This window comes from Populus alba, chromosome 19 (genome assembly GCF_005239225.2).
Source record: "Populus alba chromosome 19, ASM523922v2, whole genome shotgun sequence".
Taxonomy (NCBI): domain Eukaryota; kingdom Viridiplantae; phylum Streptophyta; class Magnoliopsida; order Malpighiales; family Salicaceae; genus Populus; species Populus alba.
Genome location: NC_133302.1, coordinates 3,207,822 through 3,225,524, shown reverse-complemented (window position 1 = coordinate 3,225,524; position 17,703 = coordinate 3,207,822). Strand labels below are relative to the sequence as shown.

The 17,703-nt window shown below is 32.5% G+C and overlaps 1 protein-coding gene and 1 pseudogene across 1 annotated transcript; one reads left to right on the top strand and one right to left on the bottom strand.

Annotated features, from left to right (window-relative positions):
- Positions 1–2,991: 2,991 nt before the first annotated feature.
- Positions 2,992–8,314, top strand: LOC118058377 (disease resistance protein Roq1). The gene is made up of 7 exons (XM_035071084.2): positions 2,992–3,141; positions 3,309–3,801; positions 3,940–5,068; positions 5,158–5,433; positions 5,541–6,431; positions 6,724–7,270; positions 8,020–8,314. The coding sequence occupies exons 2-7, from the start codon at positions 3,314–3,316 to the stop codon at positions 8,043–8,045; spliced, it is 3,357 nt and encodes a 1,118-aa protein (XP_034926975.2). The 5' UTR covers positions 2,992–3,141; positions 3,309–3,313; the 3' UTR covers positions 8,046–8,314.
- Positions 8,315–10,964: 2,650 nt separating this feature from the next.
- LOC118058363 (phosphatidylinositol 4-phosphate 5-kinase 2-like) lies at positions 10,965–17,082 on the bottom strand (annotated as a pseudogene).
- Positions 17,083–17,703: the final 621 nt, after the last annotated feature.

Here is a 17,703-nt window from a genome sequence, read left to right as displayed (position 1 = left end):
TAATTTTTTCATATGAATTATTAAAACTTTAAATATTTTATTTTTTATTTTTCTTGGTTGACTTGGATCAGTCCTTGTAACTCGAGACTCAGCTCCTTGATCGAGTCGATCTCGAGTCGGGTTTGATAATTATGAATAAATTTAATGAAAAAATATATATTTTTTAATAAAAATAAAGGGTAAAAAAATTAAATTATGACATGTAACATTAATTATTGACATTCTCTTGTAACAAGCATGAAACTTTATGTCATTTCATGATACCCATGTTTTTAATGCTTTACACCGCTTTAATAAATTGTTACTAGCACAGAGAGAAGAACGGATCTAGGGAAAATAATAATGTAACCATCTAGAAAGTGGTGCAGTGATAGAATTTGAGACTAAAAAATTTGTTTTTTTTTTTTTCAAGTTTGAGTTTTGTGGTTGCTAATATAATGATCACTGAAAGTTTATATGGTTGTTAATTTCAGGACTCGTGGGATTAATCAAGATACTTGCAAATTGGATCGGATAGCTAAGGTAATCTAAAAAAAATAATAGAGATGAAGCAAAATCTCTGTTTGATTGTTTTTTTTTTGTGTTTTTGGTACATTGGTCAACAATAGCTTAGAAGACTTTGGTAGCAGTAAGTAACCTGTTCTTCCTCAATAATGTTAACGCGTGGACCCTGTTGTGGTGGAAACTTTGCAGAGGATCTTAATAAAAACAAGTAAATAGAAAAATATTATTTTTTAAATATAAAAACTAGAAAACCTGATAATATTAAATAAAAAATAAAATAAAAAATTATTGTTTTCAAGTAGAAAAAAAATATAAAAGTTTAACAATATTGAATAGAAATAAATAAAATTTTATGACAGAACAAAATATTTATTATCCTAAAAATTCTTATATTAAAATCTTAATTTATCACATGAACTGAGTCTATATGCTAAAACCAGAAAAAAAATGTAACAAAAAAAATTCTACACAACACAATTAATTATAGGATCGAATATTTTGAGACTAAATTGAGGTTTCTGAATTATCTTTAAACATAACATGATTTTAATAGGTGCACTGTATATCCTTTGAATTTATTAGAAGTGACGTGTAATGTAAAGTATGAACCGCTAACCATTAACTAGCCTTTTCAATTGGATTTTTTATTTAAATTAAAAGGAAATTTTATTTTATTATGAAAAAATATTTATTTTTCTGATATATCTAATAATAATAAATTAGAGATAGTAACAAGAAAATAGAAAGTAGATTGAATAAATGGTATCAGTTCCTATTATGATACATCTAGTGAAAAAGAATAGAATGAAATTAAAATATTCTTAATAAAAAAACACAAAAATTATATCAAGCATTGTATGCTCACGTTCTTCATAAATAAGAAATAGCAAAACAGAAAAAGTCTCCACTCACACCTATAATTTTCTTCTCTTGGAAGCTCGCTCTGGGATTAATTAGCAAGAATAAGAAAATTATGTGCAAATTATATAAAATTTATTATTAATCTTCGATATGTATTTATTATGGGTCATCAATATTGAATAATTATTTATTTTCTAGCATAAACTATGTTTGAAATAAAATTGATAAAAAGACATGATTACACAATTATTGATGGGATCGTATATAAAAATAATTAAATTGAGATTTTTTAATTATCTTTAAACATATGGTTTTAACTGTAAACAATACATCATGTAAATTATAAAAAAAATATTTTTTTTCTGATATATATATATATAGTAATAACAAATTAAATGATAGTAACAAGAAAATAAGAATTAGATTGAATAAATGATACAAGTTCCTATCATGATATATCTAGGAAGAAATTCAAAGAATAGAACAAAGTCAAGTATTCTTAATAAAAAAGAAAACACATAAAGAAATAAATTATGTTTGTAATGAATATAAAAGATGGATGAAAATATTAGAATAAGAAAGAGATATAGAATCTGTTTGTAAGATTTCTAAAAACTTAATTACAATTACATTATAATTTCTTCCCTAAAATTATTCAAAATATAGTATTAGAATTACATAATGCTAGGTTTTAATATATAATTAAAGAGTCTCTACTGAACCAAATAATAAAATATTATATAACTCTCTTTTGGATGAATTGTTAACGGGGGAGGGACTGTTTTGGGTCCCTGTCTTGGCTGATTTTATTTGAATATATTATTTGATTAGTCCATTTATAGGTTGACTCTACTATTCCTGCCTTGCATTGACAGTAAATTTCACTAGAAATTTCAAGTAATTTACACAGGAAATTTCCTGGTGATAAACCTGGAATCTGATTTTCAACTTTCGTAGGCACTAAAGTCCCAAACTTCAAGAATTTCTCTTCTTTTCCTTTTGTATTTTCTCATTTTCTTGGCATGCGCGCAACTGCTTCATGGGAAAAACATTTCAGATGCGAAAAATATAGATAAATGTGGAAAATAAAAGCGGAAAAAAAAATCCCTTCTAAAGATATCTTTTCGTCCCTTGGGATCATGTGGATATTATTTCAGAAAATCAATTCAATCGTACTCCAAAGAACACTCATACTCCAATATCAGCAACCGAAAGTTACCACTCTAAATTCCAGCTAAATAATAAATATTATGTTTTAAAATATTTTTTATTTTAAAATATATTAAAATTATTTTTGATATTATTACATCAAAACTATATAAAAAAAATATTTCAGAATATCAATTCAACCGTACTCCAAAGAACACTCATACTCCAATATCAGCAACGACCACGAAAGTTACCACTCTAAATTCCAGCTCAATAATTTGTTCTATGACAATTACTGCATTGCTAATAATCTGCAAGGAAACATACTTTTAATTATAAGAGTCTGTTTGATATTTTTCCAACTTTTACTATTTTACTTCAAAGTTTCAATAATTGTTTTTTCATTGCATATTCTTTCCAACGTGTAATAATTCGGAACCACTCGCAATAAATAAAGCCAGCAAAGGCAGATGTGTTTGTCTATATATACATGAACCTGCTGATTCGATTTGAACACCCCATTTCTCCGATTCAATAACTTCAGTTGCAAAACTTCTCTCTCCGATTGCTGCAATTTAGCTAACTCTTGATATTATGTTTTAATAGCTAACTCTTTGTTATACAGAGGTATAGCTAACTCTTTTTTGCTTCTTTCTTGTTTTAATTTCATGTCTTTACCAATAACAAAAATGTGAAAGCTTTGTTTGTTTTATGTTTAACTTCAGTTGCTCTTGTCTTATGCTTTCTCATTATTAAGCTTAAATTGCTAATTGATTGTTCCTTCAATTCTGCAGCTGAAATGGCAGAGCCAGAGTCTTCTCGTTCTATACCAAAAGGGGACTATGATGTCTTCTTGAGCTTTAGAGGAGAAGATATTCGCAAGACGTTTACTGGTCATCTATATGCTGCCTTAGTCCAAGCAGGAATCCACACTTTTCTAGATGATGTTGAACTTCCTAGAGGAGAAGAAATCTCCGAGCATCTTCTCAAGGCAATTCGAGAATCAAAGATATCCATAGTTGTCTTCTCAAAAGGATATGCTTCTTCTAGATGGTGTCTCAATGAACTTGTAGAGATTCTGAAGTGCAAAAGGAAAACCGGTCAGGTTGTTCTTCCTATATTCTATGACATTGATCCTTCAGATGTGAGAAAACAGACTGGCAGTTTTGCAGAGGCATTTGGTAAGCATGAAGAGCGTTTTGAAGAGAAGTTGGTGAAGGAGTGGAGAGAAGCTCTTGAGTATGCCGGAAAACTATCTGTATGGAGTCTCAATGATATGGCAAATGGGTATTCCTATTCTCTCTCACTTGCAGACGTTTATGGAGTAATTTTACATTACATTTTTCAATGTGAAGTAATAAAATATTTCTTTTTAGCATACTTAATTGACTTGCTATCGATGACTTGCCTTTTTTCTGTGAGCAGGCATGAAGCAACATTTATCCAAGAGATTATCAAGAATGTGTTGAACAGACTTGATCGCAAGCACTTAGATGTTCCTGAGCTCCTAGTAGATATGGATCAGCGTGCTCGCAATATTTATGACTTTCTAAGTACTGCAACAGAAGATGTACGCATTGTGGGCATGCATGGGATGCCAGGAATAGGAAAGACAACTATAGCAAAAGTTGTATTTAATCAGCTCTACAATGGATTCGAGGGAAGTTGTTTTCTTTCGAATATCAATGAAACATCAAAACATTTTAATGGTCTGGCTCTTTTACAAGAGCAGCTTCTTCATGATATTTTAAAACAAGATGTTGCTAACATCAAATGTGTCGATAAAGGAAAGGTTCTGATCAAAGAACGACTTTGTCACAAAAGAGTTCTTGTTGTTGCTGATGATGTGGCTCATCCGGACCAGCTAAATGCATTGATGCGAGATCGAAGTTGGTTTGGTCCCAGAAGTAGAGTAATTATTACAACAAGATATTCAAGTTTACTTGGTGAAGCAGATCAAACATTTCAGATCAAAGAATTGAAACCAGACGGGTCCCTTCAGCTTTTCAGGTGGCATGCCTTTAAGTACACCAAGCCAGCAGAAGATTATATTGAGCTTTCAAAGAAAGCAGTTGATTACTGTGGAGGACTTCCTTTAGCTCTCGAGGTTATAGGAGCTCTTCTGTTCGGGAAAGATAAAGATAGATGGGAAAGTGAAATTGACAACTTGAGCAGAATTCCAAACAACGATATTCAAGGAAAGCTTCTAATAAGTTATCACGCACTTGATGAAGATCTACAAAGGGCATTCCTTGATATTGCATGCTTCTTTGTTGGTGTAGAGAAAGAATACGTCGCAGAAGTGCTAGGAGCCCGTTACCAGCTTCTCAATCCAGAATTTGTTTTGGAAAAACTCTGTGAAAGGTCTCTGATTCAATTTCATAAGTGTATAATTAAAGATGAAAGGCAGTTATTTGGAGAGATGGTAACCATGCATGATGTATTACGAGACATGGGAAGGGAAGTCGTCTGTAAAGCGTCTCCCTTGCTTCTTGGAAAAAGGACCAGAATTTGGAATAAAGAGGATGCATGGAATGTACTTGAGCAGCAGAAGGTAAGAGCTCAATGCATACATGAAAGCTTATTTTCTAGTCAAAACTTATTACAAATAATTGTATGAAAGTTGTATTGTTTTTTTTTTAGGGTACGGATGCTGTAGAGGGTCTTGCACTGGATGTCAGAGCATCAGAAGCTAAATCACTTAGCACAACGTCATTTGCAGAAATGAAATTCTTAAATTTACTCCAAATCAACGGAGCACATCTCACCGGATCCTTCAAACTGCTTTCTAAAAAGTTGATGTGGATTTGTTGGCATGAATATCCTTTGAAAGATTTTCCATCTGATTTTACCTTGGACAATCTAGCTATTCTTGATATGCAGTACAGTAACCTCAAAGAACTATGGAAGGGAAAAAAGGTACGAAACATGCTACAATCCCCAAAATTTTTCCAGTATGTAGTTTATATTTACATGTTATGATTTTCTATGATTAATTTTTATTATTTTTCTCTCTATTATAACAGATCCTCGACAAGCTAAAAATCCTTAATCTCAGTCATTCTCAACACCTTATTAAAACACCAAACTTGCACAGTTCAAGTCTAAAGAGACTAATTTTGAAAGATTGCTCGAGTTTAGTTGAGGTGCGTCAATCAATTGAAAATTTGACGAGCCTCATTTTCTTGAATCTGGAGGGATGTTGGAGTCTGAAGACTCTCCCTGAAAGCATCGGTAATGTAAAGTCTCTTGAAACTCTGAATATTTCAAGGTGTTCACAACTTGAGAAGTTGCCGGATGGCATGGGTGATATTGAATCCTTAACTGAGATGCTGGCGGATGGGATTGAAAATAAGCAACTTCTGTCATCAATTGGACAATTAAATCATGTCAGAAGGTTATCAATGCGTGGATACAGTTCGGCTCCACAAAGTTCTTCTTTGATTCCATCAAGTGTTTTGAAATGGAAATGGTGGCTGCCATCTTTGGAATGGAGATCAGTGAATCGTCTTAAGCTTTCTTATGGTAGTTTGTCTGATCACGCAACTAACTGTGTTAATTTAAGTGGTTTGCCTTCTTTAAAAGAATTGGATCTATCAGAAAACAAATTCTCTAGCCTGTTTTCTGGGATCGGCTTCCTTCCCAAGCTAGAGATCTTGATAGTCAGTTGGTGCCACAATCTTGTATCAATTCCAGATCTTCCCTCAAGGTTAGGCAGATTGCTTGCATTAGGTTGCGAATCATTGGAAAGAGTAAGAATACCGATCCAGTCAGAAAAGGAACTGCATATAAATCTATATGATTGTCATTCTTTAGAAGAGATTCAGGGCATTGAAGGTTTAAGTGATAGTTTCTGGAAAATTGAAGTTGTTAACCGCAGGCATTCACCAAACAAATTACAGAAGAGATTTGTTGAGGTACTATTTCTTTCAGTCTCTCTTACACAATAAGAAACACACAATTGACACATTCATTGATTAATGTCTAAAATCTCAGCATTCATTGAAATCAATATGTATACATGCAATAATCATTATTATTATTATTTTATTTAAAAAAAATAAATATCATCTTTAATAATATTTTTTATTTTTTCTTATTTAATCTAAAAAATTAAATATTATATTTAATAATATTTTTTATTAAATATTTAAAGTCTGATTGGTTTTATTTTTTATTTCTTAATTTTATGATAATATATTTATACAGGAAATGTGCAACGGTCGTCACCGGTATCGAATGTACTCCTTTCGTGGTGAGATGCCAAATTGGATGAGCTACAGAGGAGAAGGATGCTCATTGTCATTCCATATACCTCCTGTCTTCCATCGCTTAGTTCTTTGGGTTGTCCATTCAAATTGGTCTGACATTCTTATTGTTATAAGAAATAAAAGCAACGGAAGAATATTGTTTAGAGATGAACGAACAACAGGACTTATACATGATGGGGGATGGATAAGATACGTAAGTAGAAGTGAAATGGAAATGGAAGCTTACTGTGCAGATGACGAATTGGAACTATACTTTTCTTCAGACCCCGTACACGTTAAAGAATGTGGGGTCCATGTGATCACAGAGAACTTAGATTCATTTGAAGATTCGGCAGTGGGAAGAGATACAGTGATGCCTTCACCACCGCTGTATCATCTGCTTCCTCAGCCTCATCGTGGTTCAATTACAGCGTCTACACCTAAACAATGGAGTGACTTTTTATTTGCGGAGCTGCAAAACTATAACATCAATTTCTGGCTTTTTAGTAAGAATACATATTTCCTTTAGTTATTTCTATTTTATTCTATTTATTTAAGAGATTAAATATCATGTTTAATTGTTACATTTTTCTTATTTAATCTAAAAAATTAAATATTATCTTTAAAAATATTTTTTATTAAATATTTAGAGTATGCTTGGTTTAATTTTTTTTCTTGATTTTATGATAATATTTTTCTTATTTAATATAAAAAATAAATATTATCTTTAATAATTAGATCTATCGAATATCACTTAACTATATCATTATTTTATTGCTAGGAACTTATGAGTCTTTTAAGCCAAAAGAATAGTAGGAAGAGATAAAATTAGCAAGGAATATTTAGAGTCTGTTTGATTTTATTCTTTGATTTCTTGAAAAAAAATTTAAATTCTTTAAAACAAAATTAAATACTTATAAGTGTTGATTTTGATTTTATTTTAAAAAAACAAAAAACAAAAAGCCAACAATCACTAACATAATTTGTTAAAAATCACTTTAGTTTATTTAGAAAATATTGAAAACTGTTTTTTTGTATTTTACATTAAAATAAAAAAAATTAAATAATGTTTTTATATTTTATTTCAAATTCAATATTTCAAAACAAAAACGAAAATGATGTGATATTAACCTCTTTGATTATAAAGTAAGTTCTTAATTAAAAGTAAAGTAATAACAAAATGCATATACAATCACGTACATCTTAACTTTCTTTTCAAACTTGGAAGTTCTACTGAATTTTGTTGGTTTTTTAGAGAGAAGAAGACAAATCCAGGAATGAGGGCTTTAAAAGATAAATGACTGAGCACAAGATCATTTTCAGAAGGACGCTTGAAGCCACTCCAAATTAGTAGGGTACATCTCTTTCTGCCGAGTTGATATGAATTCGTTAGCTTGATGAAAACTACCGAAAGTTCTGGAAGCATCCTTAATTAGTCTAATAAGTAAAGTCTTGTTAGTTTTGGCTATAAGATCTTGCTATGTATTATTGCATGGTTTTTACTATTGTTTTGCCCTTGTGTTTTTGTATATACAACTTTTATTTTTATTGTCGGTGTGTCATTAGCTTTATGGCACTAACACCAATTAATAATAAATCTTGGACTATTATTAAATAAAAGAAAAAGAAAAATATTTTTAAAACACCAAACTTGCATGGTTCAAACCTAGAGAAACCCGATGACAATAATCCAATTTAGAAAATAATTAATTTGTCCTTGTAATCTTATAAAATAGTATTTAATCCTTATGTTTTCATATTCATCTATGATTTAATCTCTTGCATCCATTTCATTTTCTTATTATTTTAATCCAAAAAAAAAACTAAAAATCATCACATATCATTGAATACCAATTCAAAATAAATAAAATGTTTAAAAAAATCTTTTCGTATTGCACCTTTTTTTAAAAAGAAAATAAAACTACAACATGATCAACTTAAATTTCATGGCCTTACCACACTATAACAATCATGTAAAAATTAAATTTCAAAATATCAACCTCATAGAAAAAATACATTGCAATCACAAATTTAAAATAAACCAAATGATTAAAAAAAAGTTCAATCAAATATATCTTGTAAAAATATATCCATGAAATAAAAATATTGAATTGACAAACATTGTGGAAATAATTTATCAAATCTACCGCTCGAGTTATGGAATCAAGTGAGTTTAATGATTTTTTATCAAATATAATTTTTATCTAAATATAAAATAGTAAAATTATAATATATAAAAAAAAAGAAGCAGCAAAAAGGAGTCTAAAAGAGTGGGTTTGGTGGCCTAGCATTCCTGAGCCTTCTTTTAAAAAAGGAAAACCTAGGTGTGCAGACATTGTAGTCTAGCCCACGCCCTTGAGCTTGGTTTTGCTTGTTTAAAATTTTAGACCGATGCATTCTTGGTTGTTTGTAGAATCTAGCGATGGAGGGTTTTTGGAAAAACAGGACTATGGTTTTTTTTTTTTTTTTGCTAAAAATCTATTTTTCAACCCAATAACATCTAGAAAAATATAATAAACACCTTGATGAATCTATTTATGGTCTTAAACAACCTAAAAAGAGCTCAAAAATCTAAAATCAACTCAAACTTAAAAATCTTCCTGTTGAGAGGTCTACATCATCAACTAAGGAAAAGAATAATAAAAAAAATATTTAGGTGAAACTTCATGATAAAATGGAATCTATTAACACCAAGATTGACCATTTTGGTAGTCGGAATAAAAGTCAATAATAACATTTTCTCTTCACATTGGAATCCAGCAAGTCTCTCTCTTTCTTTTATAAACAAATGACAAAAAAAAAAGTTTGGTACCTAAATTGAATTTCTAACAACTAAAGAGATCAATCACCTCTTAATTAAAACAATTGGGGACCAAACTAAGCTTTTCATATATATGAAATTTGAAGTTGCCACTTATTTTTCCCATGTTTTTCACTTTGATCATCTTTGTTTTAATTCAACCATTTCTTCATAAAAAAGAAGCAACTTGCTATTAATTTGGGCTCAAAAGGGTGCATTAGTGCATGCTAAAAAAATTAAGGATCAAATTGAGAGTTTTTTAAAAAATTAATTGTTTTAATTCATAATAATTTGTGAAAGAATGCATAGTAAAGAGAAAAAACATCACCCAGCTTTGGAACACTTTAATGTGTTGATTGAAATTGACAGGTGAGTTTACTCACATATTGTTATATTGGTTTTGAGTTCAAATAGACATTTAAAAGGGGAGTTTTTCATGAATGCAACCCTTCATGTATTCAATATGAATGATGGGAGATTTTAATGTCTTGTGAATGCATTCATTTATATATGGATGATTTTGCTAAGAATTGATTGGTAAAAAACTTAATTTTGTTATATAAAAACCGAAGCGAGAACAATAAATAGCTAAGAATTGATATGCAAAAAAATAATTTGCATATAACACTAAGATTAAGAATTAAAGGTCTAATTAAATGAAATACAACTTTAAAGACTACATCAACTACATTTCATATGCTCAACTCTCAGCAAATTGAAATTTCAAGGCCATTTGTATCTTGAAAACACAATCTCAATAATCTTAATGTGATGAGTGATTTCTTTTCTATTATTTTTTTTTCTTTGGATCAAAGGGGTCTTATTGAATTATTATTTGTTAGGTAACTAAGATTTGTTGATGTGGAAAATAGCACTAAGTTTTTGGCATGGCCATGGGTAAGAAGCAAAAGCAGCAGCAATCCTATCGCTTTGCCATACTGTTTATCTTCTTGGCATTGTTCAAAGGAACGCAAAAAGACATTCCAAGCGTGAAAGTGTATTATTGTAATAAAGTTTTTCAAACTTCCAATATAGAGAGTGAAATAAAGAGCAAAAGGAAACATCTTTCTTGTTCCCTTCCCCTTCTTTACATGGCTTACTCAATGAAAAAGCAAACACCCCATTTGATTTTCAATCAGCAATGTCCTTGAATATTTTGTTCTTTTTTGTCTCGCTCACTGGGGCAAACCATTTTTTTCAAAATGTTGAATAGCATGCCATCAAAAAGAATTTTGTTCAATCCCAATCTCAATCCCACATTGTCTGTAGAAGTATTTACTTTTGACTGTACACTTTGTTATTTTCCAATCCCTCCCCAGTTCTGCAACCATTTCTCTCTACTGTCTATGCTCTTGGCTTGCTAAAAACTAAAGAAAACACATTGCTCTAGTTGCCTGCCTTCACTCTTCAAATTGCTCAACAAATCCCTTGAGACCTTCTCCATAGTTAACACACCATATAACGGCTACTCTAAAAAATTAAGCCATAAACATTGAACACCTTAAGCAATCAATGTTTTGGGATGTCGCCGGGAGTTTAATCTCCGAGTGTAAAAATTATGTATAAATTTTGCATTCTTTCCTTCCATCCATTACTTGTCCTCTATGAAGATTCTATGTATGAAATCTCAGAATCTTTTCAAGTATAACTTGGGATCAACAGCTGAGATAGACGTGGGATCCACTTGTAAGGACTTGTATGCATGCTCTAGCTTTTTGCTGATATCATAATCCTGGAGGATGTCAATGATACCAAAGTGAAGAACTACATCGAAGATCTCATTACCATTATGTGAAGGTGTTGAATTGTTACTTCCACCCCCCATGCACTGATCCATTTCAGTAGTCCTCATTACACTCTCGGCTCTTGCAGGCACATTTGCCCCCAGCCGGATGAATGGCCCCCTGGAACAGATTTCATATGAGTACTACAAGCATGCAGCGCCAGATAAAATCTTGACATTGCATCACACAATAACAAAAATTCAAAGTAACAAAACAAAGAACAAAATGTGATAACAATGACAGTGATCACTCAACCACAACCGAATCTTACGCTTTGAAGACACTTTTCATCATTAATTTTCCTTTTCACATTGATTTTCAATGTTCCGGGCAGATAAAATAGCATTGATTTACAACCATGGTTTTAAGGCATCATTATTGGCAAAAACATTGTAGGACAGAGCAGACTTAAAGATCAATGCTTCAGTTGTCAATCACATTAATAATTTATATTTGATCGTCTAAAAGGGCCTAGAATAGAACCAGGTAAAAATTTGTTTCTATCTAAGAAAGCAAGAAGGTCTCCACAAACTACCCCCAATTTCGCCACTACAGCCTAAGTCACTTTGAGTCATTCCAACAAATAGGAATTGAATTCAAAGGAATAAATCATTAAATGCAGGGCTCCTATGTGGGAAAGGGAAAATGATTCACTATTAAAAAAGAAAAGCTCAAACACAAATTATAGCTTCACTTTTTGTGAATTATATCTCAAATTTCATTGGCTGGATGATTTATTGATATTTTAAGAAAACAATCTTCATTGCTTTTCAAAACCATACTATGGGTCCATAGGCAACTAAAGTTAAACATGTGGCACATGCCTAGTAGAAAAGAAGATGCCACACCATTTCAGGGCCCCAACATTTAGACTTTTGATGGCAACCAAAGCTAAGTTTAAAAACAGGACCATCTGAGAAGCCGTCAGACAACAACAGGTCAAAGATCCAATAATGGTATGAATCATGCGTTTTTAAATGTATGAATAATGGTATGTAGTGAACTCGTTGCTCATGACTCATGAAATACATCTTTGCAAAGACCAAACCATCATACTCGATGAGGTCAAAGTTTATTGATCATAACTGCTTGCGCTTGAAATGAGGAAAGGCCATCTTTGTTATTCCTTTCACGTTCTGAAATAAGTACATCCCTTGCAATCCCTTCTTGATCTTGAATAATTTTTCTTTCATAAAAAATCCCGACTAAGATCACACCCTACACTGGGGGCAAGTGAAATTTCAATGATCATGAAAGATGATAAAGCCGTGAGAAAGCCAAAAGGCAAAAGAGCCCAAGAAACTCAAATGCTAGGGGGCATCACAAGAAAAAAGTGATAACCAAGATAAAGTGAGCATGCTCTAGCAAAGCAATGGAAAAAAAAAGAAAACAAGGGCAAATCAAAGAAGAGCGGCAAAAGAAAATATGAATGACGTCAAGAGTCAAACTATTGATAGTGATCTTCAGTCTTTGAAACCCTGAAACACTCTTTGAGCCTTATGAATCCTTTTCTTTCATAGCCAAAAACCACAGCCTACGTTACGTGCCTATAGAAGTCCTTTCTAATCAAGCAAGCAAGCAACCTAGAACAATAAACAATGCTCTCAAAATGTAAAGAATACTTTTTCATAAGATTCATGACATCAAGTGTAAACTACTCATTATTATTCATGCTGATAAAAATAAATGTTGAAAAAGAGAAGTTTTTCTCATACAAAACCTCGAGCTTTTTCTCAAGCCCTCCATTTTGAAAACCTATAAAAACAAAAGGTCATATCATGACATATTTTTACCAAAGACCTCATTGCCAAACATAAGAGTAAATAATCTCTTTTCCAAGAAAGAAAATAACCAAGGAGTTGCAAGATTTCAACAGCAAATTGTTATTGGACTCACATCGAAATAATTTTTGTTTTCAAAATGTAAGATCAAGATTTCAAGATTCATTCTAGACCCATATTCCTTCACCAAACTGAAAAGGAGACAAATAAGAGAATGACCTCTTAAAACCTTTATTTGTCTAAGTCACTGACATAAGCACACTCAAGGGCAATAACCAATACAAGGGGGCAATATTGTGTTTAGTAGGAAAAATTCTAGAAAAGGAGATGGTAATTTCCTTTAACCAGACAAGGACGCATTTTGGTTTACAAAAGACATCTCGATCCTTTCTGCAAGTGACACCGAATGTTTCTAGAAGTGAAACGAGGAGTAATGAGTGGTCCTCTCAAATTATTTGACGAATCAGAAAATCTTTAGCAAGCAAGTGGGTCGCGATGGGCACCACAAAAGCTGAGTTGTGTAAACAAATCTGGAAATAAACTTATATGGGCCAACTCGAGTGGGCTAGAAGTCAAGCGACAAAGATGACTCAGATCAGATAGCAAGATCTCACCAACCAATCAACAAGAAGATTGTGAAGAAATGGGGGCCTATATTTCAAATTAGGTAAAGATGTATGCATATCATCTAAACTTTGAGTCATTGGACAATGAATTCTACATTAGACAAAAAATTCTAACGAAATCCATCAAGTGGAAGGCCAACTTGAAATGGCGCACATTGAAATTGCTTTTGAAAAATTTTTACTTTTGAGAATTTTTCAGCCTGGGCAGGCCGCCCATGAGAATTAGTCCACCTGAAAAAAAAAATTTGTATTTCTCCATCACCTCATCTCCTTTCGAGCACGCCTTCGAGCCCTCGTCTTAATTCTTTTCGAGCGCGCCTTCGAGCCCTCGACCATGAAAGGTAGTGCATTTCCTATCCTGCCTCTATTTGAGCGCGCCTTCGAGCCCTCGTCTTATTTCTTTTCGAGCGCGCCTTCGAGCCCTCAACCATCAAAGGTAGTGCATTTCCTATCCTGCCTCCATTCGAGCGTGCCTTCGAGCACTCGTCTTATGTCTTTTCGAGCGCGCCTTCGAGCCCTCGACCATCACAGGTAGTGCATTTCCTATCCTGCCTCCATTCGAGCGCGCCTCGAGCCCTAGTCTTATCTCCATTCGAGCGCGTCTTCGAGCCCTCATCTTATTTCTTTTCGAGCGCGCCTTCAAGCCCTCGACCATCAAAGGTAGTGCATTTCCTATCCTACCTCCATTCGAACGCGCCTTCGAGCCCTCGTCTTATTTCTTTTCGAGCACGCCTTCAAGCCCTCGACCATCAAAGGTATTGCATTTCCTATCCTACCTCCATTCGAGCGCGCCTTCGAGCCCTCGTCTTATTTCTTTTCGAGCGCGCTTTCAAGCCCATTTCGCGAAACCCATTTCATGTTTTATCCTTTATCGGGCAGGTCGCCTGGAACAATTAGACCACTCGTGAAATTCTTCGCGTTTCTTTAATCATTAGGCAGGATGCCCAAAAAAATTACAAAAAAAAAAAAAACCGAAAAAAAGGGGAAAAAAAAAAGAGAAAAAAAAAGGGAAAAGAGGAAGGGTTTTCACAATTATTCTTCTTTACAAAACTTACTATACAAAGTCAAAAGAAAATAAATTTTCTAATGCATTTGCACCGTAAGCATTGTAAAGAGGGGGCAACTATTGTAACCTAATTTTGGCTCATTGGCTTTTAATTTAATTTTTACAGGGTTTAAAATGTAAAATTAAAAGATCAGAGACTTATTTCGATGGAAAGTGTGATTTGTCAACTTGTGTGAAAATTAAGGACTATAATGTGCTTTTGTTATTCTATCCTTATCTTTGAGATAATCCTTACTTTCGAGATAATCCTTACCTTCAAGATAATGATAGTTGTCTGCTTTCGAATTCGATTCTAATTCGAACTTCAGAAAAGAGAATGAGTTTGATTGAGACTTTACTTCTTGCAAGCGATGAGACTCTTGCACTATAAATACAGATCCCAGTCTATACAAAGGAAAGGGAGGATGGAAAGGGAGGAAAAAACCTAAAATAAAAGACCCCAGAGGAGGCCATTACCAGAAACCCTAAAAGAGAAAAACATAAAAAAGGAAGGGGGCGGCGAACCCTATACTAGCCGCCGCCCCCTTTAACTTTTTTTAAACCCAGTCTCACTCGACTTCGCCTCTAGCAGCTGTACGCCTAGGTAAGTTTTTTTCCTTCCTTGCTAAAATAATTAATTGGTTACTGTTGCATACATTTTTTGATAGAAAAAAATTCCAAAAATATTTGGGGCCTTCGTTGATTTATTTGTGAGCCCCTCGCACTTTGTTTTATTTTTTTGTTCTTTGTGTTTGTATTTTTTTATAGATGTGCTCAATCTGTGGACTATTACTATTAAATGCAAATATGTCATGCAATGTTTTTTTTTTTTTTACTTCCATCTAACAAAACAGAAAAATAAAAAAAATAAAAAAAATGTGTATGCACGAATAAAAATAATATAAATTTATTGGTTTATCCACTAACGCTAGAGTCAGGAATAAAATACCTATTTAAATGTATATTATTTTTATTTGTTGTATTTTATTTTATGTAGCTAGAAAAATAAAAAATATGTGCATGCGTAAAAATAAATTTATTTTTATTTATTTATTCACTGGCGTTAGAGTCGGGAATAAAAAATATTGATCTAGTTTATTTTATAGCTACGTGATATTTACCAACGCTAGAGTTGGAAGTATCTGTAGTTGAATATTCACTGCCGCCAGAGTCAGGAATATTATAAACAAATTATCATAGCGTAAACTAATAAACATTTAGCAATTTAAGACGAAACTAGCAATGCAGTCTGCCTCAGGCAGGACATTTAAGGGTGATAATATCTTCCCTTTTACGTAACCAGTCCTGAACCATAGAATCTTTGTTGACCAGTTAGGATTCCTAGTGACCATAATACTAGGTGGCGACTCCTTAAACAAGACATTTTCCCCTAAAAGAACAAGATGCCAGAAATCTGTTCTTTTTCCATAATTCGATAATTAATTTTTAAGGCCGCCGCGATGTCCAGGTGTGACAAGCATAATCTTTGCGATAATCATCTATACTTGACGATTCATATCTTTCATCACAGTTCTCTGTCACCACTTCACATGCACACATTCCCAAAAAAGAGATAGCATGGAAAAATGTCTTTGCTTGTCGTAAAAAATACAAGGGCTAAAACCTAACATAAGGAAAATAGATTTGGGAAAAGGAAAGCAGAAACAAAGCAAGGCACTAACAATTAGGAGGGGCAAAAACATGAATTCAAAAAAGGAAAATACATACCGGCCTTCCATGAACCAATCCATATTAGGCAGCAAATGATAACCCCACATCGATGTTTCCTCGTGATGTGAATTTGTTTTTTATGATAGAGAAACACAAAACCAAATTACCTCAAGATCGATTGTTGTAAATTTTTAAGGTAGCAGAATTACAGGATAAAAGAAATTTACCAAAATGCTTGTCATTTGGCGACATCATCTCCTCGCTAGAGTAATCATCACGGAAGTGAAGACCAATTAGAAGACTATAATCCATAATTCTCTCTGCTTCTAAGAATTCACAGTCCCTATAAATTTGACCGGGAAAGAAAGAACAGAAGACAAACACATTTTAACCTCTCAAGATTAGTGCCTCACCAAAGAACAAGATAAAGGATGCAAAACTTGGAACAAAATGAAAAAAATGCAATGTTGTGGAATCTACCTAATGAGTTCATTAAACCATGACCGTTCCAGGCGAAATACAAAGTTTAGATTGAGGTCCTTAAGCGTGGTTGTTTCATCAATTTCACCCTCAAGCTTGTCAATTGTGCGTCCATGAAAAGAACCTTTCATTAAGCAGACTTAAACATTAATGCTTCAGTTGTCAATCACATTAATAGTCTAAAACAGGCAAAAAATTTGTTTCTAATGGGAATTATATAAATTATATTTTGAATTTTATTTATAAATTTAAGTTTTTTAGTGAAATAATTTTTTATATAATATCAAAGTTTTATTAATTAAGTGATTATAAGTTTAAATTTTACAATTTTTATACTTATACTATATAATAAAAATTAAACATAAAATATTGAAGTTACGTGAAAAAGAAGAAGTGATAACTGCTTTATCCCAAGAGTCTTTCATGGTTGGGTTGCCCAGGAATTGAAACAAATGTTGTATACTGTTTGCACTGTCACTTTGCTTATCTATATTAATTAGAATTGGCCTTCACCCTCTTAGGTTTTTATTGAGATTAGGGATTCTATTGTAGCTCTTTTTTCTCCTTTTATCATAATAAAATAATATCTATGGATTAATTTTGGTATACAGAAAGTAAGTCCTTTAATCAAATTTTAGATTGACCATCCTCTGTGTGTTAAAAAAGTAAATGTTAATTTATAAAATAATAAGCATGCTTATTATGCCTTGAGCAAAGACTGCTGTAGAAATAAGTAGGCCTGATTAATTGGA

Coding starts and splice junctions, on each gene's coding strand:
- LOC118058377 (XM_035071084.2), top strand. CDS start 3,314: ATGGCAGAGCCAGAGTCTTCTCGTTCTATACCAAAAGGGGACTATGAT. Junction 3,802..3,939: donor CTCAATGATATGGCAAATGG/GTATTCCTATTC, acceptor TTCTGTGAGCAG/GCATGAAGCAACATTTATCC. Junction 7,271..8,019: donor CATCAATTTCTGGCTTTTTA/GTAAGAATACAT, acceptor TTGGTTTTTTAG/AGAGAAGAAGACAAATCCAG.